The 19818-nt window shown below is 33.7% G+C and overlaps 4 protein-coding genes and 5 pseudogenes across 9 annotated transcripts, besides 4 other annotated features; 2 read left to right on the top strand and 7 right to left on the bottom strand.

Moving 5' to 3' along the window:
* Positions 1-8707: part of a mobile genetic element that runs on past the window's edge.
* On the top strand, positions 23-476 carry TVAGG3_0859850 (annotated as a pseudogene). Its single transcript has one exon. A coding segment is annotated over exon 1 (454 nt).
* Positions 493-882, bottom strand: TVAGG3_0859860 (protein of unknown function, DUF4108 family; the record flags this gene model as incomplete). Its single annotated transcript, XM_051249664.1, has 1 exon — positions 493-882. The coding sequence occupies one exon, from the start codon at positions 880-882 to the stop codon at positions 493-495; it is 390 nt and encodes a 129-aa protein (XP_051085139.1).
* On the bottom strand, positions 1234-2179 carry TVAGG3_0859870 (annotated as a pseudogene). Its single transcript has one exon. A coding segment is annotated over exon 1 (946 nt).
* On the bottom strand, positions 2208-3004 carry TVAGG3_0859880 (annotated as a pseudogene). The gene has a single exon. A coding segment is annotated over exon 1 (797 nt).
* TVAGG3_0859890 lies at positions 3920-5526 on the bottom strand (annotated as a pseudogene). The gene has a single exon. A coding segment is annotated over exon 1 (1607 nt).
* TVAGG3_0859900 lies at positions 5829-7250 on the bottom strand (annotated as a pseudogene). Its single transcript has one exon. A coding segment is annotated over exon 1 (1422 nt).
* Positions 8041-8607, top strand: TVAGG3_0859910 (uncharacterized protein; the record flags this gene model as incomplete). Its single annotated transcript, XM_001582646.2, has 1 exon — positions 8041-8607. The coding sequence occupies one exon, from the start codon at positions 8041-8043 to the stop codon at positions 8605-8607; it is 567 nt and encodes a 188-aa protein (XP_001582696.2).
* Positions 8707-8863: a mobile genetic element.
* A 3903-nt stretch (positions 8864-12766) lies between these two features.
* Positions 12767-13994, bottom strand: TVAGG3_0859930 (e2F-like (mammalian transcription factor) family; the record flags this gene model as incomplete). The annotated part of the gene is made up of 1 exon (XM_001314947.1): positions 13099-13860. The coding sequence occupies one exon, from the start codon at positions 13858-13860 to the stop codon at positions 13099-13101; it is 762 nt and encodes a 253-aa protein (XP_001314982.1).
* Positions 13995-14213: 219 nt separating this feature from the next.
* Positions 14214-16088, bottom strand: TVAGG3_0859940 (protein serine/threonine kinase protein; the record flags this gene model as incomplete). The annotated part of the gene is made up of 1 exon (XM_001314948.1): positions 14788-16083. The coding sequence occupies one exon, from the start codon at positions 16081-16083 to the stop codon at positions 14788-14790; it is 1296 nt and encodes a 431-aa protein (XP_001314983.1).
* Positions 16089-17150: 1062 nt separating this feature from the next.
* Positions 17151-17187: a mobile genetic element.
* Positions 17188-18365: 1178 nt separating this feature from the next.
* Positions 18366-18403: a mobile genetic element.
* Positions 18404-19818: the final 1415 nt, after the last annotated feature.

Raw genomic sequence — 19818 nt, forward strand, 5'->3', positions numbered from 1 at the left:
TAAAATTTTTATCTTTTAGAAAATGTCTAGCGATTTCGCTATCTATATTCGAGACAAGCTTTTCGACAGCAAAACATCTGTCGACCATAAAATCTTACATAGTGTAAACAAGAAAGGTGAATTTGTTCTAAAGTTCTGTTTCTGGGAATATGACAAGAACCATAAAACATTAGCAGAGAAGTCTTAAAATTTGTCAATGACAGACTTGTTGACAGAGATGACGCCTCTTGGAAGATGAAGTCCAACAAAAGTTCTTAGAATGCAAAGAAGACACATGCGCTGTTCTTGAAGATGAAATAGAAAACAGAATAGAACTATTAAAGGACAAAGAACTTTTACATAAATATGGTTGCGCCAAATTTGACATAACTCCACCAGAAAAGAAGAAGGAGAAAGAAAGAAAGAAAGAAAAGAAAGTAGAAGAAGAGAAGAAAGAACCTGAACCAGTTCCAGAGAAAAAGAAATTTGACATGTAAAAATAAAATTTTATTTTTAGAACATTTCTGGGTCAATGTCAATGTTCTCTTCCTCTTTAGGAGCAAACACTGGCTTAGACTCTAAAATCTTTTTACCCAATTTACCTTGAACTTCAACTATCTTAGACTCATAATATTCATAGTCGTCTGCTTTCTTTGGTTCATAAGGTATAACAAGTTTGTATGCTTTGCCTTCTTTAAGGTTTGAAAACCTTCTGTCAAAACTTTCTTTGACTGCTAACAAACCTTCTATGTCTAAGTCTTCAAATTTCGCACCATTTTTAGTCACAATAGCAAACTTAACTGGTTCGATGTTCCAAACTTTGCTGAATGAAGACTTTTCAAAATGGTAGAAGTAAACATTCAAATATGTGAATGGGTCTAGTTCTTCTTTAAGTCCTGACATGTACTTATTTACTGAGATGAATTTTGCCATCTTTTCTATCGGATAAAAAAATATTTTTTTTAAAATTTACTCATAAAAATTTTTCTTTGTATATACACCATTCTGTACGTCTAAAAGACTTTTGACATTTGCCAAGAATGTTCGTTTAGACGCTGTCATATAACCATATTCTTGACAATATTGTTTATACGAATCGTACAATGACCTTTCATCTAAACACTCAAAGTCAGTTTCATCTATGAACAGTTCATATACACTCTTGTTTGCTTCTAACAATGTTTGTCTCTCTTCGGTATGTGGAATTTGTCTTGGATTGAACTTTGAAATATCTAATGTCATAAAATATGAGAACAAGTGGTTGTAAAAGTCAGATGTCAAAGTTTCTGCTAAGTCGTCAAAATATTCTGTATCTTGCATATGAGAATCTGACGTTCTGACAACTACATATCTTCTGTCAGAACTTTCTAACTTCATCGGAACAGCATTGTTTGAAACCATAATGAAGTTTGCAACATTTTCACAAACTCTTTGGTCTTTATATTTTCTTTCAACAACTCCAACTTTGTCTGTTATAAGACTCTTCAAAGCATCTGAGTTCAAAACTTTTGTTGTATCTATACTTTGAAGTTCATTGCAAACTATAAGTTTCATATTCTCTATTGAGGAGTTAAACTTGCCACAGATGTTTTCTAAGTTTGTCATATTCGGATTCGAATAGCCTCTAACAGTTTGCACAAATATCTGTAAAGAATGTGTTCTTACCAGTTCCTTGTTTTCCAATTATAATGAGAGCAGTTTCATTTTTAGCACTTGGATGTTGTAAGATGTTTGCAAACCAACATAAGATATACTCATAGACTCTTTCGTTTCCATTGCATATAATTTCTTTGACATGGTCTAACCAAGCTTCTATAATATTTTCTTTCCATTCTACTTGTTCATATTTATATCCAGTGAAGATAGAATAGAAGTTTGGAGAAGGTGTATAGAACTTTATACCTCGAACTGAAAAATCTTCAAGTTTGACAATAAGATATCCCAAGCATCTAACATCTTCATGCCAACTTGTACGACTTTTATTTTCTTAAGTTTCTGTCTACATTCTTGTTCTGAAACTATTGTTGCTCTTGGTTTGTTAAAGACAACATCCCATTCTTTCATACATAACATTCTGGGGCAGAGTCACATAAATGACTAAACGTTTCAAATTCTCGACTGCTTTGTTATAGTCTCGAAATGGACACATATTTCTGAATGCTTGGAAGTCATAAAAATCTGAAACATCTATTCTGTACATTTTTATAAAAATAAAAAAAATATTTTTTTTATTCTTGACTTTGTTGTTGCATTTGTTGCATTTGTTGTTCTTGAGCTATTTGTTGTTGAAGTTGTTCTTGTAATACAATACTTTCACCAGTTGCATCTTCCAATTCGAAACTTTCTGCCGTCATTGACAAATACATAGGACATAAAAGTTTTACAGGAACAAAGTTTGCGTCAACTAATGTCAACGTTATACTTGCCAAAGTGTTTGAGTTCACTAAGGTTGAAAATTCTGCATTCGAATGAACAATAGGCAAACCAGCAGAGAAAGTATTGTTTATACGCATAAGTATCTTTTGGTCATAATAGTTTCTGTCGACATTCGAATAACACTTTGAACCTAAGTTTGAAACAATATATAAGATTGGTGTGCTTAATGTCAATGGAATAGACATTCCTTGTATGACACCTTTTCCTGTTATAGGAAACTGTTGGTAGTAAAAACCAGAAATAAGTTTTGTATTATAGCTCATATCGTTTATAGTAAACTCAGTCGGACATCCAAACATAATGAAACCTGCTCTAGTTGCAGCACATGTTACACCCGTACTTAAAGTATTAAATAAGTCAACAAAACCTGTTGGTGGTATATCTGAGTAAGTATCTTCAAAGGAGTATTTTTTACCATTCACAACAATAAAGTCTTCTGGTGTCAAAAGAGCAAAACAGGCTTTAGTCGTCATTGTGTTTAAGTTAGTTTACAATACCGTCCTTGAGGACTTTGTAAGTTTGTTGTTATAGAATTATATGACTCAGGGTTTTTAGTCGTAATAGTATAAACCATTATATCTTCTGCCATTTACTTAGCAAATAAATTTAATGAAATGTTGTGGTCGTCAAATATTTTTATGACGTCTGGGAAACTATACTTTAAGTTCAACGTTTCACCTCCTTTCATAACGTATATCTTGTCAATGACATTATATGAAAACCACAGCAACTAATGTCGGGTTCTATTTCTTTGATGTTTATATCGTCTGCCTCTGTCAAAAGTTTCAATAGTTCTTTCAAAACTTCATGAGGTGCAATGACATACGAGTTCACTTTTACAGGGTTGTGTTCGACCAAGTTTAACATTATACTTAAAGCTTGACAAATCTTCTCCTGAGTTTGAAGTTTGTCTTTCAGTTGTTGGTAGTCGTTTCGAATATCTGCAACAGAACTTAAGTCTCTGCTAACTTCAGGATATGTTGGTTGTTCTTTTACAGGAACAATTGTTATACCATCTTCGTCTTCGTATGGTTTCCCCACTTCAACATCTCTGTCTTTGACATTGACAACAACACTTTGACTGTTTGTTTGAGTTGGTGAATTTAACTTCACATCTGCCACCGCCATTAAACCTTTTGAAACACTTACGCTTCTATTTTTCGGAAATGACATTTTACTTAGAATAAAAAGATGGACGTATTCGAGTATCTCTTCGAATTGAAGCAGAACAAAGTTTATACTCACAAACAATACAAATACATTGACAGAATAGTTCTTTACACAAACAATGGAAAATGTTATAGAATAGCAGTCTTTGCTGAACCAAAATATTTTCATAAAGCAAAGAAAGTTGGTATAACTGAAATGGTGAAAGTTCTTGACGTTGACAAAAATATAACAACAAAACTTACAGATATTTCTAAAGGTAAGTTTATCTTACAATATTATGTCAAAACTGGCGTACTGTCAATATTTGACGGAGAGAAGTCAGTTCAAGAACAACTTACTGACCTGCTGCCAAAATCTGCTCGATGGAAGCTGTCGTTATGCCAATCTGAGGAGCCCCAGCAGGTTTCATCGAACGAATCTTCAAAAGAGCATCTTCCGTGAAAAGTGCTATTGGTTTTGTAAACTTCTTTGCTCTCAGTTCATCTGGACCGTCTCTGTCACCAGTATATTGTATTTGTACAGTACCAACAGTTGAAATACCACCCATAAAGTCTTCTGAGTCAGCAAATGGAATGCCAAGCCAAAAGTTTGAACGGTCTCCATTTGTATATTGAGTTTTTTGACCTCCTGTATGAGTCCATACTTTCACATATGGCATAATAGAACTTTGCATTTCAGGGTTAATGGTTGTTGTGAATTGTTGTTAAAGTTCATAGCATCTAATGTCAAGTTGTATGACCTCATATCCTCAACTGTAGAATATTCTTCTCTTGGATAATATTTGCCATCTATGTTTATATGATATTTAATACCGGGGTTGTAGAAACAAGAATAGTCATTTATAGTTCGTCTGAACAGTACAAACATAGTATCTGCATGTTTCATTGCAGTTGTTAAAGCAATATCTGTTCTTGCACCTGGGTCAGCACTTTGGTTTCCAACTTCACCTGCAAAGTCTTTGACAGATATTTGGTGTATAGGGAACATAAGTGGAACTGCAATATATTTGGCAGCTAAAGCATTTGAAATATCTGGGTCCAACATATAGACTGCAAGTCTGCTTTCTATTCTCTTGCATTCAAATTTTTCGCATGTGAACTTAACTGGGTCCCAAGCAGTTCCAGCAGCATTGAAATAATAGTTTACTTCATTGTTGAAGTTTGAGAAACCAAAGTCTAAGTCAACTTTGTCTTTGCAAAAGTCGGCGAATGACGTTTGATTTGTTCCCTTTACGTCTGTAATGCTGAATGGGTCTTGTGTTGGTGCAATGACTAAGTTATTTTTGCTTGGAGTAAGTTCGATAGAAATTTTTCCTGCCCAGTTTGGCAAGTATCTTAAAAACCTGAAGATGAGGAAAGATGACAAAGGAACTCTAAGTTTCAGTTTTACTTTAGTGGCAGCAGTTCCATCTGAACCAGAAAGGTTAACATAAACTCCTGGAACGTTAGGGTCAAGTCTTCTTATTTTCTCAATATTTGCATACTGGTCTGTTTGTTCTCTAGCTTGTGGTTGTACTGAGTTTCTCAAAGCGAACCATTCATAGTTTGCCCATGTTACTGTTTGAACTAAGTCAGAGTTAGAATATATCTTATATCCCATGAAAACTTCTGGAGCATATTGGTATCCGACATAGAAAATTCCATTGCAACCTTTCTTGTCAGACAACTTGGCAGAAGGTTTTATTTCAATGTCTTGTTCCACGTATAAGAATGAGTTGTCAATAGAAATAATATGAAACCTGTCGCAAGCAATATCTACTGTTGTTGAAGAACCTTCTCCAAACTCACCTACGTTTCCATAAGAAACAGCAGTTGTATATTCGTAAGTTCCAGGAACTATTTCTGACCTTCTAATGGCATTGTCGCATTCGTTATACCATTCGGAAACATTTCCGTTCATGGCATCCAAAACTGTTGGCGTTATATTCTGAGCGGCGTACATTTCATATGGGTAAAAATATAGAATAGTTGTTTATATATCATAATAGAACCCACTCGGACCAAGCTTTACTTTCTTCCTGACTGAGTTTTGTTGCATCTTTGCCTCATGTTCACCTAGTATGTTGTTAAATTTCCCATGTCCTTTTTGGCCTTTGGGCTCTGGTCGCCCATCTCAGGTAACCTATATCCTAGAAAGATTTTGTCATAGTTTGTATTTGAGTCTTCGCTTATTGTTTGCATGACTCTTTCCTGAGTTTCCGGTTTCAAGCTCTTCAAATATAGCTTGTCCATATGGAATAAGCTCGTTTCCAAATATATGTTTTTGTAGCCATTCTGGTTTTCTTTCCATGTTACCAATAATATCTTTTGTGAATGGGAAAGCTTTTACCCAATGTTTCAGTCTTGCGTCATTTATTTCTGTAGTTTCCAAAGGAGGGAACTTGTTCGTTTCCTTCAGGCTCTTCTAGCTGTTGTTGCTGAACTATTTCTTCCATGTCTGGTTGTATCTGAACTTCTTCCTGTGGAGTTTTGTACCTCATCTGGTGGTATATAAGTTCCACCAGCTGGCACATATGTTCCATCTGCAGCATAATGTCCTACCTGACTTTTCGTTCTTAAGAAAGCATTTACTAGGTCTGTTTTTGGTCTGTTGTAACTCTTTTTCTTGACTTTCCACAAACAGTTGCTCTAACGGCGTCATAGGCACTTTGAACTGCCTGTCTCGTTGCTGCATCTGTATATTTTCGTCATATTTTGTGCTACTTCTCTTAACTCGTTGTCGAAACCTTCAGACTTCAGTTTCTTTCCAGATGAGAAGTCGTTCACTAGTTTCACCTTACTATGAAGAGCTTCGAAGGCGTTCTTAAAGTCAAGCATTCATTAAAGCTTCATTTGAACTGTCTTCATCCGCTTGTATTTTTGTCCTTATTGACCCTATAAGTTGGGCTGCTTTGGCGTTGGCTTGGGCATCTAACCAGTCATATTAGCGCTTTTATATATTCTGAGCTTTTCATTGCCTTTTGCATGGCTGCGTCGTATTTTTACTTTCTTGTGCTAAGTTTCATATTGTACGGTTTGGTTTTGCAACTGTAAAAGTTTTTCTGCCTTTACATTTGCTTCAACTTCTTTTTTATACTCATCGCTATCCATATATGTCTTCAGGGCTTTTTGTTTTATCTCTTCATCTTTCAGTACTTTATATTGAGTAGTATGGTTTTTCAAATTTATAACATCTTGTTCCATTTTTGCTACTTCTGCTGCTTTTTCTGACACTTTTTTTGCATATTCCTCTGTACTTAGTTCTTTCAGTTGTTCTTCTTTCTTCTTTTTCTCTACGTTTAACTCATTGAGTTTCTTTGTGTGTCTGTCATATTCTAGTTTCTTTTCGTTTTCACTTATTTGTTTCTGTATGTCTATGTTTGACTTTTTGACATCTGTTATTTGATTTTTGAGTGAACTCAAATTCATTTGACTTTGAGGGTTATAAGCTGTTCCGTCTGCGGCTCCACCATAGCCTGCCATTTTCGCTAAAAGTGCCGCTCTTAAACCTCCACTCTGTGCACCAATAACTCGGTTTAAAAGCATAGGGTTGCTTGACATTTGTTGCAACATAGTGGGGTCATTCATAATTTGTTGTTGCAACTGTTGTTGTGGTGTCAGTTTTACTATTGGATGTTTCAATGCTCCCTTCCTCTTACGTATATTCTTACGTAGCTTACGTGGCATTTTAAGTGAAGTAAAAAACGGTTTTTGACAGATGTTTATATGACACTATTTGTTCAGCACAAAAAACTACTCGGTCAAAGTGTTGTCAGTTTTGTAAAATAACCGTCCGATCTCATTCTATAAGGGGAAAAGGCTTCTCAAAGTACTTCCTTGGAACGCCTGTAACTTTTCCTGTAGCGACGATAGACCCTTACTTGTCCGGACAAAGTTATACTATTTTGAGTGCTCTACAAAAAAGTCAACAGCGACGACTCTCAAAAACCGTTGTGTAAAAAGTTTTACCGTTGGACAAAAAAGTATATATAGAAAACAAAAAACGTTTATAGTTCATTCAATATTTGAGATGGAACGGTTTGCCAACGGTAACTATTAAATAAAATAAAAAAATAGAGGGGGTCTCCGTTGGTAAAAACCGTTTTTATTCAATATTCATTTTCCACAAACTTCTGGTCAGTTCATTTTTTGGCTAATGGAAGCCAACGCTGTTAACCACAATTCTCAACCGCTAACCAAAGCCAAAGCCCCACAACCTCCAAGAACCGGCACAGCGGTTAGAATAACCACCAAAAAATCTAACAACGAATTAAGAGAAATTCTTCAACAAATTTGCTCTAAATATCTCAAAGACGCCGAAGAAAACACACAACCAGACGCTACATACAATACTCAGTTCTGTGAAGTTCTGAACAAAGCAATTACTAGTTCAATTGAACTTACTAAGACAATTCCAAATCCAATTGAGCTTAGCGATGTCTTAGTTCAGTATTTTCCAACATTTACTAAGCTTATAATGTTGAGAACTTTATACCAAGTTCGTCAAAATCTTCCTCGTTACATGCAACGGTCATTCGACAAGAGAATTGCCGAATTCCAAGTCTTTAGTTACGGATATGACGAAGATGAATACGTTGACGAGTTCGGAGACAACTGTACAAAATGGTTTGAATGTTATACGACAACACAATTTGAATTCGACTTTCTCGAATTCAACGCAGCAACCATTCATATCATTGCTCTTTACCTTTCCGAACAACAACAAGACCTCGCAGATGGAGATGTTGTTACTGTCGTCATGGAAACTCCTGAACAATTCGGAAAAAAGAAGTCTCTAATTGCCAAATTCGTTCCAGGACATCAGCTTTTCCAACGCACAGAAGTCTTCTGTATTCCTGGAACTAAGTTCTTTGTCAGGAGCGAGCTCAAAGAAAGATATAATGTGTCATTCAATTACACATTATATAATGTTTTCGACCCAGAAGAAGGCTTCTTCCCAGAAGCAATGGAGGAAGAAGAAGAGGAGGAGGAAATACAAAACTCTATCCAAGAAGAGTCCTCCGAATTCACACCAGAAGACTAACAATTTTCCGAATAAAAACTTCATTTATACTAAACATCTTCGGGGCTAGAGGGCACGAAGTGCCTGGAAGCCCCACTACCTTTTTTTTTTTTTTTTTTTTATAATATATTTAAATCTTAGAATGAAAATTCGGGACGCCCTAGCTATTCAATTTTCCCTTAGGACGCCCATAAACCTCTCAAAAATGTGATGTAAATATCACAATTTTGAGAAATTTACACTAGGACGCCTTAGGACGCCAACCCCCTTTTTTACCATTGAGCAATAATCAAAGATATTTTTCCAAAAATGTTATTCCAATATCTTCGCATTGTTTTATTAGTCATTATTTGTGTAATCGATCACATTCTTTAAAGAAAACCCAATTGAGATCTTGATTTATTGTTTTTTAAACGTTAAATGGTTCTCGAGAGTGAATTGTTAGCTCAAGACATGAAAATAAATGCATATACGACTCCAGTTTCTTGTGTTTATCTTTATATATTTTGTTGAAAAATCACATTTCATCCTACCATCAGTTGATATTATGGTTTAACGCGTATATAAATATTAAAACTCCTCGTGTAATGAGCAAAAAACCCCAAAAATATTAAAACAAAAAATAGAAATAGATATAATTTCATAAATTCCCAAACAATATGAAGGGAAATAGTGAATATAATTATGCTTCAAGAGAATGATGCTTCATAAAATATTAATCATAAAAAGTTGCTTTGAAAAGTCACCAATTTGAGATCTGTGAAGTTACTATACTACCATTTACACATAGTTGTTATTCTGATATACCGTAGATGCTATCAACTCTTTAATGATAGAATATTTGCATAGAAGTTTGAGGTTAGATGGGACGAACTTTAAATTGAACGGTCAATTTAAAGCAAGTATTCAATTTTTTGGTCAATTTAAAGCAATCATATATGTAGTTTGTTTTAAAGGCTTGATCAATAGCATATGATCAGTACTCGTTGAGTATGTTATGATGTCAAGAGATAATGGATAGTACACTTTAATATTGAAATTGAATTTGGATTATTATGCAATATTCTATAATATATATTATGATGATCATAAGAATGTGTTGTATGTGATGACACTTAAGTATCATTGATATTTTTTAATTATTGAAAAAGTTAGTAAATAATATTTCTTAATGTGGTGTTCTATTTCGTGAATTCAATAATCACTGTTTTAGAATTTATAAGTATAAGCTGAAAATGATAAGCTTAGAATGACAAGCTGATGATGCCGGGATAAAAAATAATAATTTGTCAAAATGCTCATTTTAATATAAGAAGGTTAGGAAATGGACTTTGACCTTGAGAAAAAGCCCATCTTCTAACTTTTAGACGAATTTTGGTTAACATTGCGAGTGTCTGCTGCAAATCTCTGCTGAAGCAGCAGGCACTCGCAATTGTAGGCCATGGCAATTGTATTTATAGTGTTAGAATACAATTGCCATGACTTTTGTGTAATCATTTGATCTTCCTGGAAGGAGTTGCAATGGAAGCCAAACCCCACTCCATCCAGTATCAGAAAGCCAGGAAGGAAGTCTTAACCTTGAGAAAGGGCTTCCTTCTAGGCTTTCTGTGTTACATTGGATCATAATCTGTAGAGAAGGGAGTATTTGCAGATTCTGGCCTCTTATAAGGCCAGATCTTCGTATTTCATGCTTCCCAGGGCCGGATTTCTCTCCTGCCGCCATAGATCAGGACGGCATTTGAGAAAGCCGGCCCTGAGTAATGTAAGCGAGGCTCTGGCCTCAGTAGAGGCCAGAGACTGTGATATTACGTCTTTCAGGGCCGAGTTTCTGCGAGAATGTCTATCATGTGGATGATCATCGCAAAACTCGGCCCTGAGGATGAATTTTGCAGGATCTGGCCTCAGTAGGAGCCAGAGCTTGGTATTGTAGGATTCCCAGGGCCGGTTTTCGCTCCTGCCGCCCGGGATAAGGGCGGCATTTGAGAAAGCCGGCCCTATGAATTTAAAGCGAAGCCCTGGCCTTTGCTATGAGCAGGGCCTGTGTATTTCTTTCTTTCAGGGCCGAAATGAGAGGAGATCGTCAATGATGTGGACGATCTCCTTCAAAATCGGCCCTGAGGATTGCATTTGTAGGCTCTGGCCTTTGCTAGGGTCAGATCTTCGTTTGGTAAGTATCCCAAGGCCGGATTCCGCTCCTGCCGCCCGGGATAAGGGCGGCATTTGAGAAAGCCGGCCCTGGGTATTTAAAACGAAGCCCTGGCCTTTGCTGGGGCCAGAGCCTGTATCTGTATGTCTTTCAGGGCCGAGTTCTTGCGAGACTGTCGACATGATCGACGATCATCGCAAAACTCGGCCCTGAGGATTGTTTTTGAAAGCGCTGGCCACTGCTAAGGCCAGAGCTTCGTATGGGCACTCTCTCGGAGCTGGATTCCTCTCCGGCCGCCCTGAATCAGGGCGGTCTTTGAGGAAACCGGCCCCGAGGATGGTTTGCGAAGCTCTGGCCTTAGCAATGGCCAGAGCTTGTGATTTTAATGAAGAGCCAAGTTCCTCTCGGATCGTGCCTAATGAGGACCACCGTCGAGGAACTTGGCTCGATGAAGGCCAGAGTTTTGAATGGAATGTTTTGATGGGATGAGCCAATGCTCAGTAAGCCCGTCCCATCAAAACATTCGATTAAAAATTGAATCAAAAATTATCGTAATCATTGAAAAATTACAACAATATTTTTGAATAATATTATTATATAATAAGAATTGAATAAATTTCTCACAAAATTAAATAAAAATTTCCAAAAATAATAGAAAATTTTAAAAATTATTGAAAAAATAACAAATTTGATAAGAAAATTAAGGCTTAGAGAAATTTAAGAAATATAGAAAATGGTTATTTATTATTGAAATGGGAAATTGAGGATATTTGAGGAGTTTTATACAGAATGTGATATTTATAATTAAAAGAAATGAAGATATTCAAGAAAGGAGTTTACAAATGCAGGGTAAAGGAACAATACTCTGCATTTGTAAACTCCTTTCTTGAATTGAAATTCAATGAATCACATTCAAGTGAAAAAGTGCAAGCTATTCGAGAAAGGAGTTTACAAATGCAGGGTAAAGGAATAATACTCTGCATTTGTAAACTCCTTTCTTGAATTGAAATTCAATGAATCACATTCAAGTGAAAAATTTCGAGTTTTCCTAATTTACACATATAAATCCAATATAATAGCAATATCACACTAAGCACAAATGTAATCTCAATCAAAACACATTATCTTCATAAATGTTAACAAATTTTTCTATTCACACATGTCTAATCATAAATAATTAAGTCTATTCATCATTTATCGTCCAATCAAATATAATTTACATTCTCATTGATAATTGTTATATAAAAATAACATATATTATATTTCAAATGAGACTCTTAGAGCTTTTCTTATTTTAACATTGTAATAATATAGAATAGCATATAGATATATATGTAATAACGTATATATATGCCTATTTCTCTCATGTTTCGAAATGCAATGTGATATTGCACTCACTTTTTATAGAAATCTACCATACTCATAGGAATGATGACATATACATTTGTCTATCTATCTACGTTGTAAAAACCTTCATTAGCCCTAAGCTCAAAGTTTTTCTCATTCATTGCTTTAAATTAACCAAAAAATTGAATACTTGCTTTAAATTGACCATTCAATTTAAAGTTCGTCCCGAGGTTAGATCCTTCAAGAGTCACTTTTTATAACATTTTGATGTTCTCATGCAATGTTAAGTAAAACCTAGAAAATCAGATTTTTCTATCTGATTACTCTTTTAATGATCAGTTTTCATTCATTGTATTAATTAAATTTTTACGATTTATTGATAATTTTGATTTTTAATTTAATTAAAGGTGATTACCTGAGGTAAGCATTTCTCTAGTTGTCCACATTTTGTGTTCTTTACTGCGTTATGTAGAGTATGGTTACTAAATATAACACCATGGAATCGCATTCATAATAGCAAGATCTGCTTGTATTTTAAAAGCAAAATGTTTATCAGGCCATATGAGAGCGAAAATACCAACACAATATTATAATACTATTTATCCTATTTTAACTGATAAAAAATTCATCGTAGTAATTGAGTATATATAGAATAAATGCTTTTTTCTAATAATAGGTGCATATAAACTCAACACCAGTTGCAAATTTCCGATATTCTAAAGTACCTTATTTTCGGAAAGGTGATGAGTAAGCCAAATTTCCTTAGATCAACTTCCCAAGAAAGTTTTAAATTATTCAAGAAACAAGAAAAGAAATATCTCGAGTTTTTCTAAAAATGTATCTTTTATTTAGTTCCAAAAGCGCAAAAAGCTGACATAAGGAATTTTTCTGAAGCTAATTTCATAGAACCTTTATTCAACTTATGTTGAGCAGCAAATACACAAAAAACAATAATATGAAGGTAATTAACTGATAAAAACACCGTATTTATTTACTAATACATAAACTAACATACTTATCTAGCATCTAATAAGCTGATAATCTCTTCCACGCTCTGCTTGGAGATCAGTTGTGAAAGGACCACCAACAGAATTAAGAAGATTTTCAAGGGAAAGAGGGCATTTTGATTGCTGATATTTTCTCTTTTGTTGAAGGGCTGATTCCTTAGCTGCGGAAAGATCTAAGATTAACTTATATTCGTTTGTCTTCATTGTATGAGCAACTACTCCCATAATTTCCAAGAAGCTTAAAACTAAATACATTCTCCTTTCAAGAGATTTAATATCAGTTCGAGGATCATGGAAGGTAGAAGAGACCTGGCGGAGTAAAAGTGTGTCTACATTAAAGTATAAATACATACTAATAAAATGGGTTGCTATCATTCCCAATGATGGGGATTGACCTAAGCAAAATACCTGATTCATCGGCTTATGAAGGGATGCGATTTCTATTTTCGCGTAGGCTTTAGAAATCACGGATGGAACCGATGATAAACCGATCCAGGCAAGTTTTCCTCTTTCAACATTTTGGCATACGCCTAAGGAAGTTAAAAGGTTGAACAGATCATAGACGCGTCTGTATTGAACACCATACTGTTGAGCAACATTAACAATGTTAATATTGGCTGGCTTTAGCTGTTCAAAATCGTTGACGATTTGTTTATATGAATCAGTAAGAGAGTTAGAAATCTTTTCTTTAGAGCGAAAAGCTTTAATCTTTGGCTCGGCAAGAGCAAGATGTTCCGAAATAGAGATCGGTAATGGTGTTTGAGTCTCAAACATGGTTTAATAATTATGAAGAATTGTAAACTTCTGTAAATTGCGCAATTTTGAGAGGTGTGTTGCTCAATATAAACCGAATATTTCAATTCAAAAAGCCACACAATTTTGAAATGATTTCGTTTATTACAATTATGCAGTTCAACAAAGAATAAAAATTAGAAATTTTGCAAAATTAATGCCAACGATTAAAATTTTTCAAAGATTTGAATAAACTTGCATTGATATATTTAGGATCTTATTTGCATAATATCAAAATTTTTAAACAATAAGAAGCAGTTATTTTACATTGATTTTTTGATAATGAGCATATTTTATTATAGTATTATACATTTTAAAATTTATCAGATATTAAAAAAGCACGTTAACATGGGATTATCCGTAAACTATTCAATATATTTGACATAAATTTCATTTGGAATGCGTAATTGAAGTAATTATATTAGTCTAAAACTAGTTTCATAACTTTTTTCACTTTGTAGTAAAAACTTTGAAAGTTTCATTGAAAATTAGGTACGAAAATTAGATATGTAAGTTAGTAAATAATTAATACTATATAGTTTTCTCGACACTTGGATATAAAATTTGTAAGATATATTTTGAATACGCTTTCCAATTATAAACCTTTCAAAACTTCGTCTATACAAATTATTATTGTCATCATGTTTCTATTGTTTAATAAAAATCAAGCATTTAGCTGTTTTCATACGATAAACTTTCTGAAGATGCCATGATATTTTTTTTACTCACTACTATCGTTAAAAGTAATAAGTATATATCATGATATGAATTTTTATTCTATCAAAAATTCTCCATAAACTAAGAGTGAAAAGCAATCGAATGCAATAACCTCGTGTGAAATTTAAAAATAGAGTACTAATATTAAATTTATTTACTAAAACATCTGAAAAAACAAAATGAAATATTGAATTATGCGAAGTTTGGCTCTACATATGAGAAGCCAGCAATATTACCAAATGCATGAATGCCTGGTGAAACAAAAGAGTCTGCAGCAAGCTCTGTTGTGAACTCAGGATCAAAATTGTTTGTGCACATGCGATCCTTGATTTCTGGTATGTAAGACGGGGAGTGTTCTCTGTTGTAAACAGCATCCCAGTCAACACCTTCGAAGAATGGGTCAGATTTCACGTCATCGAAAGTTGGTCGCTCTTTTGGATCTTTTGTAAGAAGCCTCATTATAAAGTTAATGATTCTCGGATCCATGCCCTCTGGGAAATAAGGGTCGAGAGTAACGATTTCCTGGAACATTTCGTTCTTATTATCATTGCAGAAAGGAGTGCGACCCAAAATCATTTCGTAAGTTAAAACACCCAATGCCCATTCATCTATCTTTGTTGTGTACTTTTCTTGAGGGATAACTTCCGGTGCTAAATAATCTGGTGTACCACAAAATGTCTTTGCTGTGCCATCGACACCGAGCTCCTTTGATAAACCAAAATCTGTTAATTTAATGTGACCGTCAGCATCGAAAAGAATATTCTCTGGTTTGAGGTCACGGTAAATAATTCCATACTTATGAAGATGGGCTAATGCAAGGCCGATTTCAGCAACATACAATCTGGCATCGTCAACTGGAATTGTACCGTTGGATTCCATGTAGTAAAATAGCTCACCTCCTGGAGCATATTCAAGGCCGAGATAGACCTTTGTATCGGTTTGGAATGCGAAGCAAAGGTTGACAATAAATGGATGATGGATTTTCATCATAATATTTTTCTCGGTTAAGACAGAGCAGCTGTCCATTTCAGCCAAGCGCGATTTACGAATGGATTTGATTGCATACAGTTGATCTGTATCGATTCGACGGACTAACATAACCTTGCCGTAATAACCTCTTCCAATTACCGAAATAATTTGGAAGTCATCCATTGTAAGGTCGCAGCCGTTATCTTGAACTGTTCTAAGGAGGGAAATCCAGTGAGATACTTCTTCAGTTGTTGTTGCTGAAAAAATTATAGGCTTCTGATTTTTACCTAAGTTAACTTGGAAACGAGGAGTAGCTGAACCTTTTAGCAATTCGAAAGAAGCTTCGTTAGTTAGCTGTATTACTTTTTCTATGCTCTTGGTGGATTCATCTTTGGATATGATTAAAGACTTGTTGCATACAGTTACATATTTACGATTCCATACATTTGGTGTTTCGCTTTGAACTCTGAGCCACCCGCTATTTGTGCAATTTCTTTGAATCGAGCTGGGAATCGTCATCAAAAATGATAATTTGATAATTTTTTAAGAAAATTGAGAGAGCAGAATTTTTAATGAGCGAGAAAACAATAGACCAATATTATCATTAAAATGAGCTGCGTTTAAGGGTGTAAAATGAATCCGTTCACAATTATTCAATAAGTATTTACTTTTCAAATAAAGTATAATTATGTCAATATCATATAGTATAGAGTCATTGAGTAACGTTAAAATAATTTGATTCAATTGATGCATTTAAATATTTGATTGTCTAACCGATAGTAGTCAAAATTTCAATATTCATAATTTTTGAAGAGAGAACCCTATAATGAGCTGATGTTTGGTCAAATAACCTTCAAAAACTAATCGATTTAGGGATAATTATTATCGCCTATGTAGTAATATTTAATAGGAATTATGCAATTATAACGTGTAAGACTTTTCATTCACAATTCTATTAATTACTATTGTCTCGAATTCTGATTTGTTTTTTGATATACTAAAAATACACATCTTTGAATAATTTACTTTAATTATTTGACATTTTCAATTGTTCTTCTAAAATCATTACTCTTTCTAATAATTAATTCTTCATCTCAAAATATTTTCACAAATTTACTAGAATCTTTCAAAACTCTCAAATCTCCGAAATTTGGTTTCATTTTCAATTAAAACGATGATCTAATATTATTAAAATTATAATGTATAATGCAAAGGTAATAATTTAATATTTATTTCCCATAATTCATTTCTGACATCGCATATTCAAATTTATTTCTTACCAAACGACATTTTTTAACGCGATACGAGCGTAAGTCCATAGAATGTGTTTTGAGGGAAACTATAAAAATCCAAAATAGAGGTAAGTGCGCCATTATTATCTGCGAAGTTACATGGAATAAATCGAAGAGTAAGTACAAGATGATCTTGCATCTTTCCAAGTAAATGAAATTTATTAAAATTAAGATGATAATATTCATTTATAGTATGTGTATGATGTGTTTTCAAAATTTCTTCAAATAAAATGCAATGATAATTTTTGAATAATTTTTTTCTTGTGTATATTTCATTGTTTATTACTGAAAATGTAATAAACAGAAATTCATCAAAAGTGACAGCTCTCAATTTTTTGACATTTGTAAATTCTAAATTGAATGAGAAAAATGAAATAATACTAAGCATAATACAATATTCTAGATTTAATTATAATTAGGAAAAAGTTAGTTTTGAGAGTACTTTTCATAGGCATATAGAATGAAGTCTTCTGAAAAATAATATCACATAAACTCATATTATTTTCTAATATATAACTATTTTATATAAAAATCAAATTCAATGATCTTAAAAGCGAAGGATAAACCTCAAAATTTACGAATATAATGAGTGGGAATATAATGCTTATCTATCATAAAACCATATGAAATATCAATTTTTGCTTTACGCCTAATTTTTGACGACAATTAGCAAAAAATGTTAAATGTTAACACTCAGTCCATTTGAATATGAAAAATAAAATTGACTTTGATTAAATGTTTTTATTTATCATGCAATTCTTCTTGCGACCAAAGATTTGAATAAAAGTTCAAAAAATAAGATAGCTTAAAAAATAATATACGGTAGTGTTTACTAATAGATGAATAGTATATAAATTCTATTAAAATGGATTTGATCCAAAAAAATATAAAACCAAAAATAATTGTTATAATTTAAATGAAGAAGTAATTTAAAACAATTTTATTTATGATCAAATTTTATATATTTTTTTGGATCAAATCCATTTTAATAGAATTTATATACTATTCATCTATTAGTAAACACTACCGTATATTATTTTTTAAGCTATCTTATTTTTTGAACTTTTATTCAAATCTTTGGTCGCAAGAAGAATTGCATGATAAATAAAAACATTTAATCAAAGTCAATTTTATTTTTCATATTCAAATGGACTGAGTGTTAACATTTAACATTTTTTGCTAATTGTCGTCAAAAATTAGGCGTAAAGCAAAAATTGATATTTCATATGGTTTTATGATAGATAAGCATTATATTCCCACTCATTATATTCGTAAATTTTGAGGTTTATCCTTCGCTTTTAAGATCATTGAATTTGATTTTTATATAAAATAGTTATATATTAGAAAATAATATGAGTTTATGTGATATTATTTTTCAGAAGATTTTGTGTTCTTCTTCAAAATTTTATTTTTTTATTAAAAAGAATCTTTACAAAATATACATTTACTTTAATTAATATTTAAAAACGTGCTTTATCAAAAGTTCCAAAAATTCAATATTTTAGCTTTTCTGAGGTGTCACTTTTGATGAATTTCTGTTTACAACAAAAATATCATTACATCAATAAGGAAAGCACAATCCAAATTCATATTAGTTAAATTAATCTACGACCAAAAGCCCGCCAAATTTGAATTAAACCTCCAATTTAAAATTTTCAAGTCTACGGAACCATCCTTGGATCATAGTAATCATTCATTACAAAATGGAATCTTTTGGTATTGTGCGGGCGATACCATAGATTTCTTTTTATTGATAATGCTATTGAACAAGCTCATTCCGTGGATTTTCATTGAGAACTTTGTTTCATGAGTTTCTGGAACAATATAACATCTGAAACCTTTTGTGCGGGCAAAAGAAGGGATGTTTGTTGATTGAAAAATGCTCATTTAAAAGAAGTTCTGAAAAGAAATTTGGAGATGATTTGTGGGTTGTGTAAGGTGTAGGTGTTGTGATATATGTGGAAGGGAATAATCCTTACCTCAGTCATTGACTCATCCTTACCTCAGTCATAGACTCATCCTTACCTCAGACAAAAAGTCATCCTTACCTCAGTCATTGACTCATCCTTACCTCAGACAAAAAGTCATCCTTACCTCAGTCATTGACTCATCCTTACCTCAGTCATAGACTCATCCTTACCTCAGACAAAAAGTCATCCTTACCTCAGTCATAGACTCATCCTTACCTCAGACAAAAAGTCATCCTTACCTCAGTCATAGACTCATCCTTACCTCAGACAAAAAGTCATCCTTACCTCAGTCATTGACTCATCCTTACCTCAGTCATAGACTCATCCTTACCTCAGTCATAGACTCATCCTTACCTCAGACAAAAAGTCATCCTTACCTCAGTCATTGACTCATCCTTACCTCAGTCATAGACTCATCCTTACCTCAGTCATAGACTCATCCTTACCTCAGTCATAGACTCATCCTTACCTCAGTCATAGACTCATCCTTACCTCAGTCATAGACTCATCCTTACCTCAGTCATAGACTCATCCTTACCTCAGTCATAGACTCATCCTTACCTCAGACAAGTCATCCTTACCTCAGTCATTGACTCATCCTTACCTCAGACAAGTCATCCTTACCTCAGTCATAGACTCATCCTTACCTCAGACAAAAGTCATCCTTACCTCAGTCATAGACTCATCCTTACCTCAGTCATTGACTCATCCTTACCTCGGTCATAGACTCATCCTTACCTCAGTCATTGACTCATCCTTACCTCAGTCATTGACTCATCCTTACCTCAGTCATAGACTCATCCTTACCTCAGACAAAAAGTCATCCTTACCTCAGTCATAGACTCATCCTTACCTCAGTCATTGACTCATCCTTACCTCAGACAAAAAGTCATCCTTACCTCACAAGTCATCCTTACCTCAGTCATAGACTCATCCTTACCTCAGACAAGTCATCCTTACCTCAGTCATTGACTCATCCTTACCTCAGTCAT

Source organism: Trichomonas vaginalis, chromosome VI (assembly GCF_026262505.1).
Source record: "Trichomonas vaginalis G3 chromosome VI, whole genome shotgun sequence".
NCBI lineage: Eukaryota > Parabasalia > Trichomonadida > Trichomonadidae > Trichomonas > Trichomonas vaginalis.